General features: G+C 32.1%; 3 protein-coding genes across 3 annotated transcripts; 2 read left to right on the top strand and 1 right to left on the bottom strand.

Annotated features, from left to right (window-relative positions):
- The first annotated feature begins 638 nt into the window (after nucleotides 1-638).
- On the top strand, nucleotides 639-1,835 carry LOC134245881 (uncharacterized). The gene is made up of 2 exons (XM_062728122.1): nucleotides 639-1,563; nucleotides 1,721-1,835. The coding sequence occupies exons 1-2, from the start codon at nucleotides 655-657 to the stop codon at nucleotides 1,730-1,732; spliced, it is 921 nt and encodes a 306-aa protein (XP_062584106.1). The 5' UTR covers nucleotides 639-654; the 3' UTR covers nucleotides 1,733-1,835.
- A 1,984-nt stretch (nucleotides 1,836-3,819) lies between these two features.
- Nucleotides 3,820-6,822, bottom strand: LOC134245880 (protein DGCR6-like). Its single transcript, XM_062728121.1, has 3 exons — nucleotides 6,795-6,822; nucleotides 5,485-5,591; nucleotides 3,820-4,436 (listed from the first exon to the last, which is right to left on the bottom strand). Exons 2-3 carry the CDS (start codon nucleotides 5,536-5,538, stop codon nucleotides 4,230-4,232), a joined length of 261 nt encoding a protein of 86 aa, XP_062584105.1. The 5' UTR covers nucleotides 5,539-5,591; nucleotides 6,795-6,822; the 3' UTR covers nucleotides 3,820-4,229.
- Nucleotides 6,823-13,207: 6,385 nt separating this feature from the next.
- On the top strand, nucleotides 13,208-14,376 carry LOC134245879 (uncharacterized). Its single transcript, XM_062728120.1, has 3 exons — nucleotides 13,208-13,417; nucleotides 13,714-13,821; nucleotides 13,932-14,376. Exons 1-3 carry the CDS (start codon nucleotides 13,225-13,227, stop codon nucleotides 14,000-14,002), a joined length of 372 nt encoding a protein of 123 aa, XP_062584104.1. The 5' UTR covers nucleotides 13,208-13,224; the 3' UTR covers nucleotides 14,003-14,376.
- Nucleotides 14,377-15,842: the final 1,466 nt, after the last annotated feature.

The following is a 15,842-nucleotide window of genomic DNA, read 5'->3' as shown; positions in this document are numbered from 1 at the left end:
AAGGGTTGCAACTGCAACGCTTTATGATACAAAAGTGTGTATCATTAAGCGTCGAATATGTCGATATTTGCTTGTTTCATTAAGCGTCAGTGTTGCTCTGCATTTGTGACGCTTAATGATATAATTCTGTCATAAAGCGGGATTTAGCACTAGCGGTTGATGAATTCAGCTATTAATGCAATAATTTATGGCATTAAGAGTTGCAATAGCAACGCTTAATGCTATTTGTATCATTAAGCGGCGTTTTATCATTAGAGGTTGCTACACTGCGTTACTTACTTGATTCATATTTATTTATTACTACAGAAGAATCCAGGAATGGACAGTGCTGCACCTTATTTTGATAAATTAGAGAAGTGTTTACCAGAAGAACAAACACTAAAAGGTCTCATTTCGCGGAAACGTTACTATGAAATAGAATGCCCACAGGAAGATTTGCACAAACATCAAATAGAAATGATAGAAATGGTCAGAAAATGCATCGTTCATACTGCACGAAACCTTTCCCACTGGGGTGAAAAAATACCAAAAATATGGACGGTATTCGAGCACTTAGTTAGAGAGAACAAGGGGAAAACGATGAAAATTCTTAGCAGGGATGAATTGCGTAGAAAGGAAGAATTCCGGTCTTTAACAGAAGTTGAAACAGACGACATGCTCAGATATTTTAGAGAGATAGGCTTAATTATTTATTTTGCGGAAAAGGGTCTAAAAGAAAATATCATCATTAACGTCCAGTGGTTTGTAGATGCATTTAAAAATATTATAACTGACCCAACTCATGCTGAACCCTTCTGCGAAAGAGTCAGAGAATGGGATATCTTCATGAATACTGGCCGGATTTCTGATCAGACACTTGCCAAGATATGGGGAGATAACGCTTCGTATATTACTCAAAAAGACATTATTATACCCTATATGGAAAAACTTGGCATTCTTGCCACAGCGCGAACCGACGAAGCTGATAGAAATGAAATTGGAGCAATAAAAACGAGAACTATTTACTACATTCCTAGCATCAATAAAACAGACTTTACGAAAAAATACAGGGAGATTACAGAAAATGTCAACAAAACTCCGATTTTAGCATTTTCTTTCAAAACGTACATCCCGCATTTCTTTTTCTTCAGACTTGTAGCTCTATGTTTCTCTACGTGGGAACCATTGCGTGATGATCTTCTATTCAAAAATATTGCTTTTTACAAAGAAAAAGGTGGTGACCTATACATTGCTATTGCAGTAAACAAAACGTCAATCCAGTTGCAAGTATTTACTCCAGATGATACAATCCAGCTTCAAAATGACAAAACCAAACAGATCAGATCAAAGATTGAAGGGATGATGAAAGACATAACATCCACATTCCATCGCCAAGTCCTCTATGAGGTCGGATACACGTGTAAAGATATATATATCACTGAGGAGGATGAGGATTTTTTCTTAAGTGAGAGAACAGTGGCAGAACTGACAACCAACAAAAGAATTTGCCCCCATCATGTACCTCCAACGAAGCACGAGAAACACGACATAGTTCGTGACGATTTGTTGTATTATTGGTACATGGTAAGGATTTAAAAATTAAATAATAAAAAAAATGAGAAAATTTATTGATATGAATTTATTGCATTTATTTTCTCAATGTCGTCTATTAATTTATTTATATTATTACAATACATCCTTATGCTTTAAAAAAAAAATTAATTATTTTATATCATTTTAGGGCACTGAATAACGTACTAGAAGCAGCGTTCATTGTTTCACAACAATTATACCATCTCCAGATATCATGAAAGTGGATTACTATGAACATTTTGCGCATCAACCTATTATTTTTCCATACTAAGTCTTGGTATCGAATGATAGTACTAGTGTATGTACATATATTTTAACTTATGTAGTCACGAAAAGATGGGGAAAAAATACCAAGGACTTAAATCTGATCCTTCGTTGACTTTCTTTTTGAGAAGATATGAGATTGATACTGAAGAAATATCACTGAGTACACTGTAATTAAAAAAGTTTTTTTTTTACATGTATCTTTTTTTTTTTGCTTTTTGCTATCAATGTTGTAGTATATATCCTCTGCTTTTTATCCTGACCCTGTCAATGTTTTTGTTATCAAAAGAAAAAAACTTCTTTGATGAATAAGCAAATAATATATATGATAGAGTATTTGAAACAAACGAATGCAAAATAACTTATGTTTTATCATTGAGTTGATTTCCATGACAATATATTCAATGAAAAATATTTTTATTTGAACAATGTGCATCATAACCAAAATAATGAAAAATGAAACTTTTTCAACAAAATAAATGTTTTCATCCGCTCTAAGCTTATAATAACGAACTACATGTAATATGTCTCTTTACTATACATCTGATTGTAACAAATTAAAGTACACTTCTTCTGTAAGTCTTTGAAAATTTATGTTCGAACATATTTAAAATCATACTGAATAGTGATATCAAATAATCTTTAATATATTTTAAAATACATAATCTGAAATAAAATTTTATTCCAGATAGAAATTCCAATTACTCTATTACAGCTTTTTGTTGCAAAAAATCCCAATGATTCTGTAATTTCCATTCTTTATTTTATGAATGTATACATGTATGTACTCATATTTTATTAATATCACATAAATTTGTGTACAATTAACATGTGTGTTTTATTGTATATTAATATAGATACCTGTTTACAAGTGTTATATAATTAGTTTGTCAAGATTTTTTAACACATTTTTTTGGTTTCCTTGTGTGTTTCTTCTCATACTTTTCTACAGTTATCATGTAGTACATTTTGAATTCACTTGTTGAAGGTAAATGCAAATTTTACAAAAGAATAGCAAGGTTTTTGCTGGAATTACCTCTGACTAGTAAATTCGACATTTACAAAATACTATTCAATTAGTAAAATGTATTAATTTACACAAATATTTCTTACATTTATTGTACTCCGTGTGATAGAAGAAATACAAAGGCTTAGTCTGTGAATAAATATAAATGAATAATGACAGAATAATTTCACTGGACACAATATAGGAAGTGTGACACAAAGTGAAAACAATGATCATAAAAACCATTAGATATTTTGTTTTGATAAATAAAGACAACTATCTTATCTTGATCAATTTAAAGAGCAAGAGCCATGTTGGGCCTTATTCGGCCCTGAGAATTTCTGTAAAATCAAAACCGTTCAGTCTAGGTTGCAAATGCAGCATTTTACACTTGGAGTGTTGGTGATTACGTATCTTTTAATCGTGGCGTAATTTTCCTTTGAGTCAATGCATTATGACATCATAAAATGCATCATTTTCCTTATATCGTGTAAATTCCTTTGAAAATGGCCTAAAGTTTAAGCATTCTTTCAATATTTCATATACAGCACAGCCTCTGATCCAAAATATGCAAATGCATAATGAAACCTTAGTTTCTGAAGATCAAAAAACTTGTTTTATTTTTTGGATTGTGGCTATGCTCATAATTTAATTCTTTGCTAAAGGCAGTCAAATACGCATGTTTTCTTCAAACTTCAAGACCATTGCAATGTCCAAACCTTTTTCCAATATCTGAATTCTCAAAACGAAATTTTATTATAAAAAATGAAAGCACCAAGTGCCTAGTTTATTCTGACATATAAAATGGGAAAGAGTGTGATAGTTAATTATTTGATTTAAGTACAGGGCCATTTTATGCATAAGATGGCTCTTGCTCTTTCAAATGGGAAATAAACAAACTTGCACATTATTTCCCGTTCAGAAAAGAAAACTTTGTATTTACTGTAACGAGATTCATTTTTCATGGGGGGGGGGGGGGTAATTTTCATTGTTTTTTAGATAAATGCACGAAGAGAACCGCAAATTTTTGAATCAAGAAATCATGAATCATTTTAATCATGAAATGTATGTTTACATAAATTACTACATTCAAAGAATAAATTTCTCACGAAACCAGCATTTTTCTTCAGGCCATGAAATTTTATCCTCACAAAAGCATGTGATTTAACAGTGGTATAGTCTAAACAAGAAACCTCTATGCCACAATCTTCACAAGATTAATAATTCTATTTTCGGGGGTCCATTTTATTCCATACTGAAAGGTCAATCTCATTTTATCTTGTGAACAACTTGAATCAATTCATCAATTTTTCTTTTCTGAATTCTAAATTTAAGAAAAAGATTTCTTGATGTTAAATCAAAACAACCACCACATAATGCCATGCTTTCAAGATGGCTGCATGTGTCCCATTCTGGTGATAAATTCCAGGAGATACATCTGTAGTCTGACGTCAATGCTCTTGTTGGTGACGTAGAACCCCGGTACTCCCGCCTTCTCTAACATGACCTGCTGATCCATCACCTTCTGATCTAACTCCATGATTATCTTCATATCCTTCTTCTTTACCTCTTCTTCACACCTCTTCTCCATTGTCTGAAAATAAGAAGCATAAGATGCTTACATTATAATCTTCATTAATGATTGAAGACTTAAACATCAGAAATCTGAAGCCTAAAATCTATATTGGAAGATAATAAATATTATTCCAGATAAGGGGCAACTTGTTGTGCTCTATAAATTTAATAGTTTTTTTTTCTATGACTGGTACTAGCCCTTTCATTTTTTCTATTCTTTTCAGACCAAAGAGTTTTAGATCTGCAGCTATACAGAAAACTAGATAAAATTTAATTCGTTTTCTAAGACTGGGATACAGCAAAACTCATTTAGTATGAACACAGATATTGCGAATTTATGGATATAGCGAAATCATCCTGGATCCCCAGCTATATAAATTTAACGTCTTTCTTATACCGTTATAATGAATTACTGGTGTAGCGAGGTAATTTTACAGGTCCCCGTGACTTCGTTATAACCGAGTTTTACTTTATACACAAAATTATAAGTGAAGATCCAGACCTTTTCAAGCACTGTTTTTTTTATATTTGAATATGTATTAATATTTTTTCTTTATAAACTCAGTTAAATTTCTGAAACATTTTGAATCCATTGAAGGAATGACTCTAATTCTTGGCCAAATTATTTGATGATAACCTGGTTAGGGTCAGTTTATGCTTAATTATCATTTAATTTTAAAATAATTAACAACTGTGTGTGTAAAATTGTATGGGTTTTTATGAGTTCAAATTTGCTGGTCAATAATACATCCCTATTAACAGAGGTGATATGAAACAAGGGGAAGTAATAAATGATATACAGATCTAGCAGCCATGATGTTTGTGTACACGAGGTCAGATCGAGCTACTGTCTGAAGTTAAAAGTACATTTATTCAATCTGGAATTTCCCATGAATTCCAAGGACTGGAAATGAGGGGATTGTATGGATTAGATGATTCAGCTGGTTGTCGAGGGGGTGTGCCCCCATACCAAATCAGGTTATCAAGAAATAATTTGCGTTCCTTTTTGGTAATCAACCAATGAGAGACTAAAATACAAACAAAATTAAATTATTTGTATTTGATACCTCTTTCTCTCTCTCAATTTGAGCCTCCACTATGGGTAAATTGTGAGGCTTCATCTGACAGCTCTGTAGTAATTCTTTGTGTCTCTTTTGCAGCTCATGTCTCTGTGCTGTACATGTAAATAAAACAAGAAATGTTTTTAAAAAATATATATGACCTGTGTGGTAGTATTTATTAGGATCAAACTTTGAATTTCTTTGATTTTTTATCAAATCGATACAGGTGCCAGGATTTCAAGTTGATGTCTGTTGTGCAAATGATCTCAAGACAAGAACATAGCAGCATTTGACTCTTGACCTTTGACTCTGCCATTTAATATCAACAAAGATATTGTAAGCACTCAAAGCTTTGTGTCTGTCAAAATGAGGTATTAAGGACATTGAGTGAACAAGCTCTTTCTTTATGAAGTAATTGGGAATTTTGATGCTCCCTGATTGGTGCAGCCTTAGATATACCATAGAGTGAGTTCCCTTCATAATGCAGTTCTAAGTGACATTCTCAGATTTCCCTCTTACCTATTTGCTTACAATTTTATTGTCTTAATAAATTGCCTATTTAAAAAAAAACTGTTTCATTGTGTACATTAAAAGACAAATGCCAGTATGGAAAAATCCAATATCCCTAAATGCAAAATTGTTAGTTTTTTTATTCATATATAGTAAATTTCCACTTTTTTGATACTTGTTAAATTGCTGAAATATTTCTGATATGCTGTAACAGAATATAAAATTTGCTCAAGACAAGAATTAGAGTGAAAATTATCAAGTTCCTGCTTAATTATTTAAAATGTTAACAATTAAATTTTGAACTTAGTGTCCTTTTGACTAGTGTAGATTCCTTAATTCTAACGAGTTCTTATTATCACGAAAGAGCACTTAAATGTTAAATCACAAGAACATGAATTCATGACAGGACGATTGATAAAGGGATTTTACATGGATTTCAGCACCATGAAAATAATGACGAGTAATTTAATCTTGCAAGTGGTGCTTCTTGCAAAATTACATGATAATAAATTTATCACATATATTTAGGAATTTACAATTTACTGTCCTTTAGACTATACAGACCTAGTAAGGTATTGTATAAATCTTACATAAGTTAGTCACACAATGCATGGCCAGGTCCATCACTTCATAACACAATAAGTACACCTCATCAAAAGTAGGGTAAGTAATTAAATCATGCCTAGACACTGTGACAATTTGATATCTAGAAATTTCAAAAGTATTAAGATTTCAAGCGATAGGATTAATTTGTCTAATTTTTGTAATCATTGACGAGTTTGACCTGCTGTGTGAATGTGTCTAACTTTTGTGATCATTGACCAGTTTGACTCGCTGTGTGTATGTGTCTAACCTTTGTGATCATTGACTAGTTTGACTCACTGTGTGTATGTGTCAAACTTTTGTGATCATTGACTAGTTTGACTCGCTGTGTGTATGTGTCAAACTTTTGTGATCATTGACGAGTTTGAGTCGCTGTGTGTATGTGTCTAAACTTTGTAATCATTGACTAGTTTGACTCACTGTGTGTATGTGTCTAACCCTTGTGATCATTGACCAGTTTGACTCGATGTGTGTATGTGTCTAACCTTTGTGATCATAGACAAGTTTGACTCGCTGTGTGTATGTGTCTAATCTTTCTGATCATTGACTAGTTTGACTCGCTGTGTGTATGTGTCTAACTTTTGTGAATGTTGACCAGTTTGACTCGCTGTGTGTATTTGCCTAACCTTTGTGAGCATTGACCAGTTTGACTCGCTTTATATGTGTGTCTAATCTTTGTAATCATTGACGAGTTTGACTCGCTGTGTGTATGTGTCTAACCTTTGTAATCATTGACGAGTTTGATTCGCTGTGTGTATGTGTCTAACCTTTGTAATAATTGACGAGTTTGACTTGCTGTGTTTATTTGTCTAATTTTTGTAATCATTGACGAGTTTGACCTGCTGTGTGAATGTGTCTAACTTTTGTGATCATTGACTAGTTTTTACTTGCTGTGTGTATGTGTCTAACCTTTATGATCATTGACAAGTTTTAATCGTTGTGTGTATGTGTCTAATCCTTATGATCATTGATGAGTTTGACTTGCTGTGTGTATGTGTCTAATCCTTATGATCATTGATAAGTTTGACTCGCTGTGTGTATGTGTCTAATCTTTATGATCATCGGAGAGTTTAACTCGCTGTGTGTATGTGTCTAACCTTTATGATCATTGACAAGTTTTAATCGTTGTGTGTATGTGTCTAATCCTTATGATCATTGATGAGTTTGACTCGCTGTGTGTATGTGTCTAATCTTTATGATCATCGGAGAGTTTAACTCGTTTTGTGTATGTGTCTAACATTTGTTTATCATTGACGAGTTTAACTCACTGTGTGTACGTGTCTAACATTTGTGATCATTTTGTATTTTTCGGTGGACTTTGATATGAATTTGATATTGAATTATCGCCATATTCTTCATGATAATTAAAGGAAACCTAGTATTATATTCAGAAATGAAGTTGAAGATTGGAAAAAACTAAAGACATCACTTTTGTCATAGAGGTAAGTTAACAATTGGCCGTAAAGCCACTTTAAATCAGTAATGAAATTTATTTAGTTATTAAATGTATCATTTGAAAAAAAAATACATGGTGCCTTTTATATCCAGTTAAATCAATATGAGCTGTAACTGTAAAGTCAGATTTTTTATTGCAGTAATTAGCTGTTTTAAGAACAGAGAAAGAGAACATCTATGATCTTCGGTCGTTCATATTTGCGCTGGAAGTTGGGGGGTAACATATTGCGATTGTACGCATGTTTTTGTTGTCCAGGCAGTGTCTCAGAGTGTTCTCTCTGGTCCCTTGAATATTCGTCATAAACTTTTTTTTATTTTAGTGATTAGTAATTGTATTTGTGCGATTCGCATTTAAACTCTTCACATAATCGATTATTGCCATGGAAACCAGAGAAAGGTGAATATCAATTTGGTTTTTAAAATCGAAATACTGAAAGGACTGATACGAATTGATTGTTGCCCAAGCTTAGCTAATGGGTATTGTTTTAGTGATAAAAAATGAAAATCTTGTGTGAAATCATCGATAGTAGCCATGGAAATAAGGGAACAGTTCGGGGCGACATACGCTATTGCATTATGTTCGTAAATCAGACTCCAAAGTTTGATAAAAGAAATTCAAGTTGAAGAAAACAACTATAAAATTGAAAGAATTGTCTCAAAGGGGGGATTTTCAAACTTAGAATTGTAATTCCCAACATCAAAGTTGAAATTATTAACATAAACCTTTAAGTTAACTTTTTTACTGGTGGAATTTCCAACAATACCCAAAGACATTACGCAACCGTTCATAAATGTTAGCTACTTAAATTGGTTTATATTAATATCAATTCAGTTTTAAAAAGGAAGTCGAAAATGTACAAATTAAAAGTTTAGAAACTACAGACAACGCACAACCACGGACAAAAACAGACGGCAGTATGTCACTGAGTGATTCACATTATCTAGCAATATCGCGGACGCATTTGTATACAAGTATGGTTACTTTGTCGTTGTTTTTTATATTGTTGCTGTTGCGTGTAAAAAAATCCGTGTTAAAAACCTCTATTATTCAATCTGATAAGCTGTACAGCGACCATCAGAATTTCAGAGCGTAACAAGGATCTGATTTTATTAAGATTGCTCTTTTATTCTCCTTTATATTGCTCGAGTGCATTTGATGCATTCAAACGGAGGTTATTTAAACTTCCGTCTTTCATAATGCCCAGGTTGTCAGTATACATGTATAACTAGCGGTTCAGTAATTTGAAAATAGATCATTGAAGCAAAGGCGCATATATTATTAAGTTCAATAAATGAATCCATGGATCATGTTCCTTAGACGTGCGTTATATTAATTTAAGTTTACCAAAAAAAAAACAGTGATATTTTATGTAAGGAAATGCGAACATGAGGAAATGAATCTTAATAGTAAGTACATGTAATGTTATTTCTACTCAATTTCGTTTTGAAAAAAAAATCTTTTTAATATGTAATTTGATTGTCATGACATAAGTGTATAGCACCATGATTTCGCATTCAAAACAATGAAATATCTCTAAGATTCAAATACAATTTTTTGTTAATATTCAGCAAATGTACGAGGTCATTCAAAAAATACGTAGACAATGTTCCTCACAATCACATTATTTTTACAAAGTTTTATATCAGTACATTTTTATATGTAAAAAGATATATTTTATAGATTTCTGATGTTTCATTCTATTGGATTAAATGAAACTTATGTTAGCCAGTTTTAAAAGCAGCATATTTTGTCACCATGGAGCACGGTCAAAAACGTTTCAACGTCAAAAACAACGTTAAAGAACATTTCTCAAACTCAAAGTGCCTTTTCATTTTATGCACGGTTTGTATCGTATTCCTCATTCATTAAAACGTATCCACAACACTTGACACCTATTATGCTAACAATAATTTGAGTATACATTAAATAAGATTGTCAATGTTTTTAAATCCTTAACCATGTACTATAAAATCACATATTTTCGTGGGATCGAATTTTCGTGGTTTGAGGAAAATCTCTTGGTTTGTAGGGATTTGATTTCGATGATCAAGAACTAATGAGTAGTTATGTATGTACATTTTACATTTCGTGGTGGTCATGAATTCGTTGGTCTCGTCGTACCTCGAAAACAACGAAAATTAATCCCGCACGAAAGTTTGTGATTTCACAGTAACTCTGCTCTTACAGGTTCCGCAACAGTGAAGCGCACATTATGTTTTATGACGTTCCTAAATCTTTTGTCAAGATTTTGAACTATAATCTGTTTCTTTGCAGAACGCCCATCGCCCAATTTAAAGTTTTAACCCTTCATTTTATATATTTTCCATGGTTTCTCCAGCAATTTCGGAGTTTGTTTTAAAAGTTCCAAATGCAAAAACAAAATTATATTGCTACTTGCTGCTCCGTGACGTCTTTCGACATCATGATTTTTTGCTTTTTTACTCAAGACTATCTGTATATAGAAAATGATAACTTTTAAACAAAGCAATGTATTACATTATTTTTTAGCTTTTGAAGAAATGAAACAATACTAAATTTAAGTATTTTAATTTTATTTCAGTTAACGACAATTTTAAAGAGGTATGGCGATAGATATGAAAAGTGAATAATCAGTCAATAATTCAATTTTGACCCTGCTCCGTGACCCTGTTTTTGCTGTCTTAAATCTTTGATAATTTTGACAAAAATCAAAATATATTCCAATTTCTTTGCTCAAAATATTTGAATCTGTTGTTAAAATATATGTACCAAATTTGGTTTGAATATGACGTTAAATAAAAATGTTCTGACAAAAGTCTACGAACTTTTTGAATGACCCTCGAACATACTTGTTCTCATATGAAATGTTAAAAGTAAAAAGTATTTTTCTAACAATTTTTGTTTTTAAGCCATTTTCATAAGTATAATATATTTTTGATACGGAAAATTTTGAGAAGGTTTTGCTTTTAGAAACTACGTATCATTTTACCAATTTTCATTGTTCAAAATATACTTTGCATAAAGTGAACTTTACACAAAGAAAACCCAAACACTTAATCAAACTTATCTTAAAACGGAATATATGATAATGTTTCCATTTTCAATTGTTTTTTATATCAATAACACTACAAAATTCCATTTTGCTAATTTCTTGGTAATATATCTTTGTACAAACAAAATGAATAATGGATTATCTTCGGATCAAGAGCAAGTCGCTAGCGCAACGCTGTCGACAATCACCGAGACCTCGCGATGACGAGAATATCACTTTCGTAGAAAAACATCTGAATCACGCCGAGACATCGCCACAACTACATACACTACTTCAAATGATACAAACATCGATCCCAATTAAGTCATAACCAACCGAATTCGTAAGCAACTCAATTTCCTTTTTACACAACTGCTTTTTTAACATCAACATACATCGGTTTCATGATGATTTTTTTTTTTAAAGATTAATTTGATCATAATTAAAAATTCTTTTCTTTTTGTTTATTTCATAAATGTTGAAATTTGATAGTTACTAAACAATCACATGCATTAAATGTGTTTCGTGTTTTGGGGAAAAACATTTAAAGTAAACTTTCATATTATATAGTCAATAAACTGTGTATTTTATGTGGCATTGAAACTTTATAGCTAAAAAGCAGGAAGTTAAATTTGATTTAAAATAGATTTATATCAATTATATCAATTATTTCCTAAAATGTATCCTAACAATCAACAAATTTTAGTATACTATAGAATAAAAATGTTTTTTTTTTTAGAATTTGATTTATGCAGTCAATTACTTTGAAGCTGTTTGAAATTATTGTTCTCTGATTTTGTTTTGTTTGTTTGTAAATGAATTTTCCACTGATGAACTTCCTAATTTCTTCATTTTAGAGAGCTGTTGATATTATTGTACATGTAAACATATAACAGTTGTGATTTTTTTTCTTTTTTTTTTTACTTTTTATTGAAAGAAAAACAATATTTGATTGATTGATTGATTGCTGTTTTACGTCCCATTTTTTACTCGTACAGAGGTGTAACTATATACCAGTGAAATTTTGACCTTTACTTTGCAATCTGGACCATTGAGCAGTGAAGGATCTTTATCGTGTTAATGTCCGCAAGTGACACGGGGCCTAGGTTTTTAAGGTCTCATCCGAAGGACCCACAACTTTCACTTTAAAATGCCGAGCATATGAGAAAAAGCGGTCGCAACCCATATTTATTATCAGTTGCGGTCGAGATTAGAACTCACAAACTCTCGATCACAGAGCCAGCACTGAACAGACTGATCTACTGTGAACGTTAAACACGATTTGTGAGAACAATACATCTTATAAAGTATATTGGAGTTAAAAGAAAATATGCATTTTGAAATTATACGTAAATATGTATTATTACATGTATAAGCAGAGGCTGATCTTTTCGTGGTTATGTTAGAAAGTACACATTAGGAAATGAGACGTTATTTTTTTAATAATATTTTTATGTAATTATGTTTTATTATCATCTCTCATCAAATCATGGATAGTTTTTTGGTTAAATAAAAAGAGTTACTGTTACAATAAGCACTCCCCAGTATGGGAGTGTTTAAGATATGAAAGGAAATCTTTATGATTTTCCGGAAAATAATGTTGGAAAAGTGCATTATATATATATATATATATATATATATATATATATATATATATATATATAAGAATTGAAAATGGAAAATAACCTGGATTTTTCTTGCTTTTTAAATCTTCTAAATCAGACGGTATTTCGATATCGATTGATTTTAAGATTGTTATTTCAAGGGAAAGTGAGAACATATGGAATCACTGTCTAATTAGAAGACTATGCCAGACAAATCAACAATAGTGGTAAACATATGGGATAATCTGAGCTTAACGAGCTTCACCCTTAAGCTAAATTATCCCATGTTCCCCACTACCCTTGATGCCCTGACATAGTCCCCTAACAAGACAATGATTCCTGAAATCATGGAGGAAACGTTTTGGTTTCATGTGTATCTTTTTGTTAGAAGAGGTACAATGAAACAATGAATGAAATCAGGTTTTATTTTTACTTCCTTCATTCATTTAAATAAAATTAAGATGAAGTTGGAGAAAGTATTTATAAACGATAAGTAAAAGGTGAGGAGCTCTTCCGCGAAAAATGATAAATATAACAAACCATTAGGTGTAATAATTTTAGAAATGACTTACCGAGGGTTTGGTTACGTGGTGGATTCCTGTCCTACCAATGAGACAGAGTTTATCACAGCTGCTACCAGACTTAACTGTAGTGAGGACCAGTATGGACGTAATCAGTATACCTGTGTCCCAAATGAAAACAGATCAGCTCTTGTAGAGTTCTGCTACAGCAAAATTGTCGGGTTATATCAAAAGGGTAAGAGAGAGAGAAAGAAAGAGTTGTGAAAACATCTTAAGGTTCATTTTGTTTACTTTTGATTTCTGTTCAACATGTTGCATGAATACATCTATACATTTTTTGGATAAAGGTCATTACATTCGAAAACATTGTATAATTATCAGGCAAATTAGTTTCAGTAAAATTAAGAAAAAATTCCTTATCAATGTCCCATATTGATTGAAACTTGCATTGGATGAGAATTGAATAAAATATTTCAATACAATAATCGAAATTTTCTACAACATACATTGATTCATTTTTTTTAAAATAAGGATATTGCTTGGTGACAACTGGGAATGGGACGTTAGATCAAATTAGTTGTCATCACTTTATGACTGGCTGCCCAGAAGAAAATTTTCGAGGAACCGACCAATACAAATGTTTGTATTTTATCATTCTTTGAACACAAAAGTTTCGGTAAATCTTGCTTATTTAGAAATATGAATGTTACATGTAATGCAAAATACAAATTATTTTATTTTTTGCCTAGTTTCAGCTTGCAGTAGAATCAACACAGAAAGCAATTGTTTCTATGCAGATCCCTCATGTCCAAATATGTAAGCGTTCAATGAAATTTCTATGTACATGGTTATAAGTGTTTCAAACACGTTTCTGGAGACTACTTTTAGTATTTTAGCAAATCAGTTGCTGTGGTTCTTTTTACTTGATCTTTAAAAGACTGTTTTAAAATATTTCTATACACAATGAAGTAGAACGAATGCACCAAATTTTCTCCTGGTTAAAAATTGCCATGAAAAATATAGTTATCAATGTATCGTGCATCTAACAATGAATAAAAACAATTATTGCATGAATATTCATATAATTCATTGTTGATCGTTAGTTTATAAAGGATGAGGTGACATACGGCCCCCGATAAATTGCCAAAAAATAAATATCCAAATTTTATTCTAATTTATGCTCAACTTATCAGTGAGTACCCTAATGGAATACATGTACTATTTTACACGAATATTTGTATAATTTGAAAAATATAGATCTTTCATCTGGGTAGGGGGTATCATGTTCACATCCTATTCCCATTGAATTTTGACCCCGCCCAATTCACTGTACCCCCTACATGTTAAATTTATAGGCGCAAGTAAGTAAACTTTTCTCCTTTGTCTTCTCCCTATATTTTAATGAAATCTACCTTTATGCGAAAGGAGAAATTTGTACCTTATTGCGCTCACATGTTATTTTAAAAAAATATACAAAATCTAGCTGGCCTTTCCCATTATGAACAGATCCACGAAAATAGATTTTCTTACGTTAAATAAAATCATATACTAATCGAGATACTGGCGATACCCAACTGATCAATCAGTTAAATGAGATGCGTAATACATGTACGATTGAGTACCACAAAAATACACATATTGTCACAAACCATGCCGAATTTTGCCGGCTTTTGCCGTAACATGGTCTAAAAAATCACAAACAATCTTTTTTCAGTATATATTTTGTAAGTACGGGTACAAGGTAACGAGATACAAATATATAAAACAGACTGTTATAAAATTCTGTAGTTTTCCATGAACTTCCGTGAAAGGCTAATTGTATTCGGCGCGTCGGCGCGCCCGCGCGTCCATCTCATCCAAATATCGCAAAAGCATTTTCTCCCTGCATTAAAACACTCAAATGACTGCGAATTTCTTTATGATTTAAGCGTTATTGCTTATATTCAAAAGACAGTCCGAGCCCGATTGCATTCCTTTGTTAGGTGGATCCAGAAAATTTCCCTAGGAGGTGTTGGTTCAATCGCAAGGGAAGAGGTCCAAGGCATAGATTATCATTTAGTAATTTTACTATGTCAGTTTGAATAGATTTGAATTTTCCAGGGATCCGGATCCCCTTTGATCCATGCATGCCTTACCACAATTCGTGCAAAAGCGAAATTTTGGAATAAGCCTCTCTCTCTCTCTCTCTCTCTCTTTTCTCTCTCTCTCTCTCTCTCGTATATATATATTATCTCCAAAATTTAACTAAAGCATTTAAAAATATTGAGTGCTTTGGGTTTAATAAATTTATTTTTTGTTTAACACACATCCCTGGGAACCGCAGGAGGGGACTTACACAGATAAACATCATATTAAAAATTCGGGCATAGGTTTAGCCCCCACCTTTAACAGGCACGTTGCAGTGTTGTCTAAGAAGGGTAAGTATTATTAGTAAGTGTATTATTTGACAGAACAAAAAATGGTATCGAAAGAAGTTCGATCCGCCCCCCTCCCACCCCCGAAATAGGATTTTCGTGTTTGGACAATAGATACAATTTATTTTTTTGCTTGTTAAGATTTTTCAGATTCGAATTTTTTTTCTTTTCACTTAATCCCCCCCCCCCCCCTTTTCAATTTGCTTCCGACGCCAATGTATCAAATTAAAATTTACCAGCATAACG

Source organism: Saccostrea cucullata, unplaced genomic scaffold (genome assembly GCF_032062105.1).
Source record: "Saccostrea cucullata isolate Sc308-1 unplaced genomic scaffold, CSIRO_AGI_Scuc_v1 ctg3117, whole genome shotgun sequence".
NCBI classification, from domain to species: Eukaryota; Metazoa; Mollusca; class Bivalvia; order Ostreida; family Ostreidae; genus Saccostrea; species Saccostrea cuccullata.
Note: the sequence above shows the minus strand (reverse complement) of the source record. Positions and strands in the feature narration are given on the sequence as shown.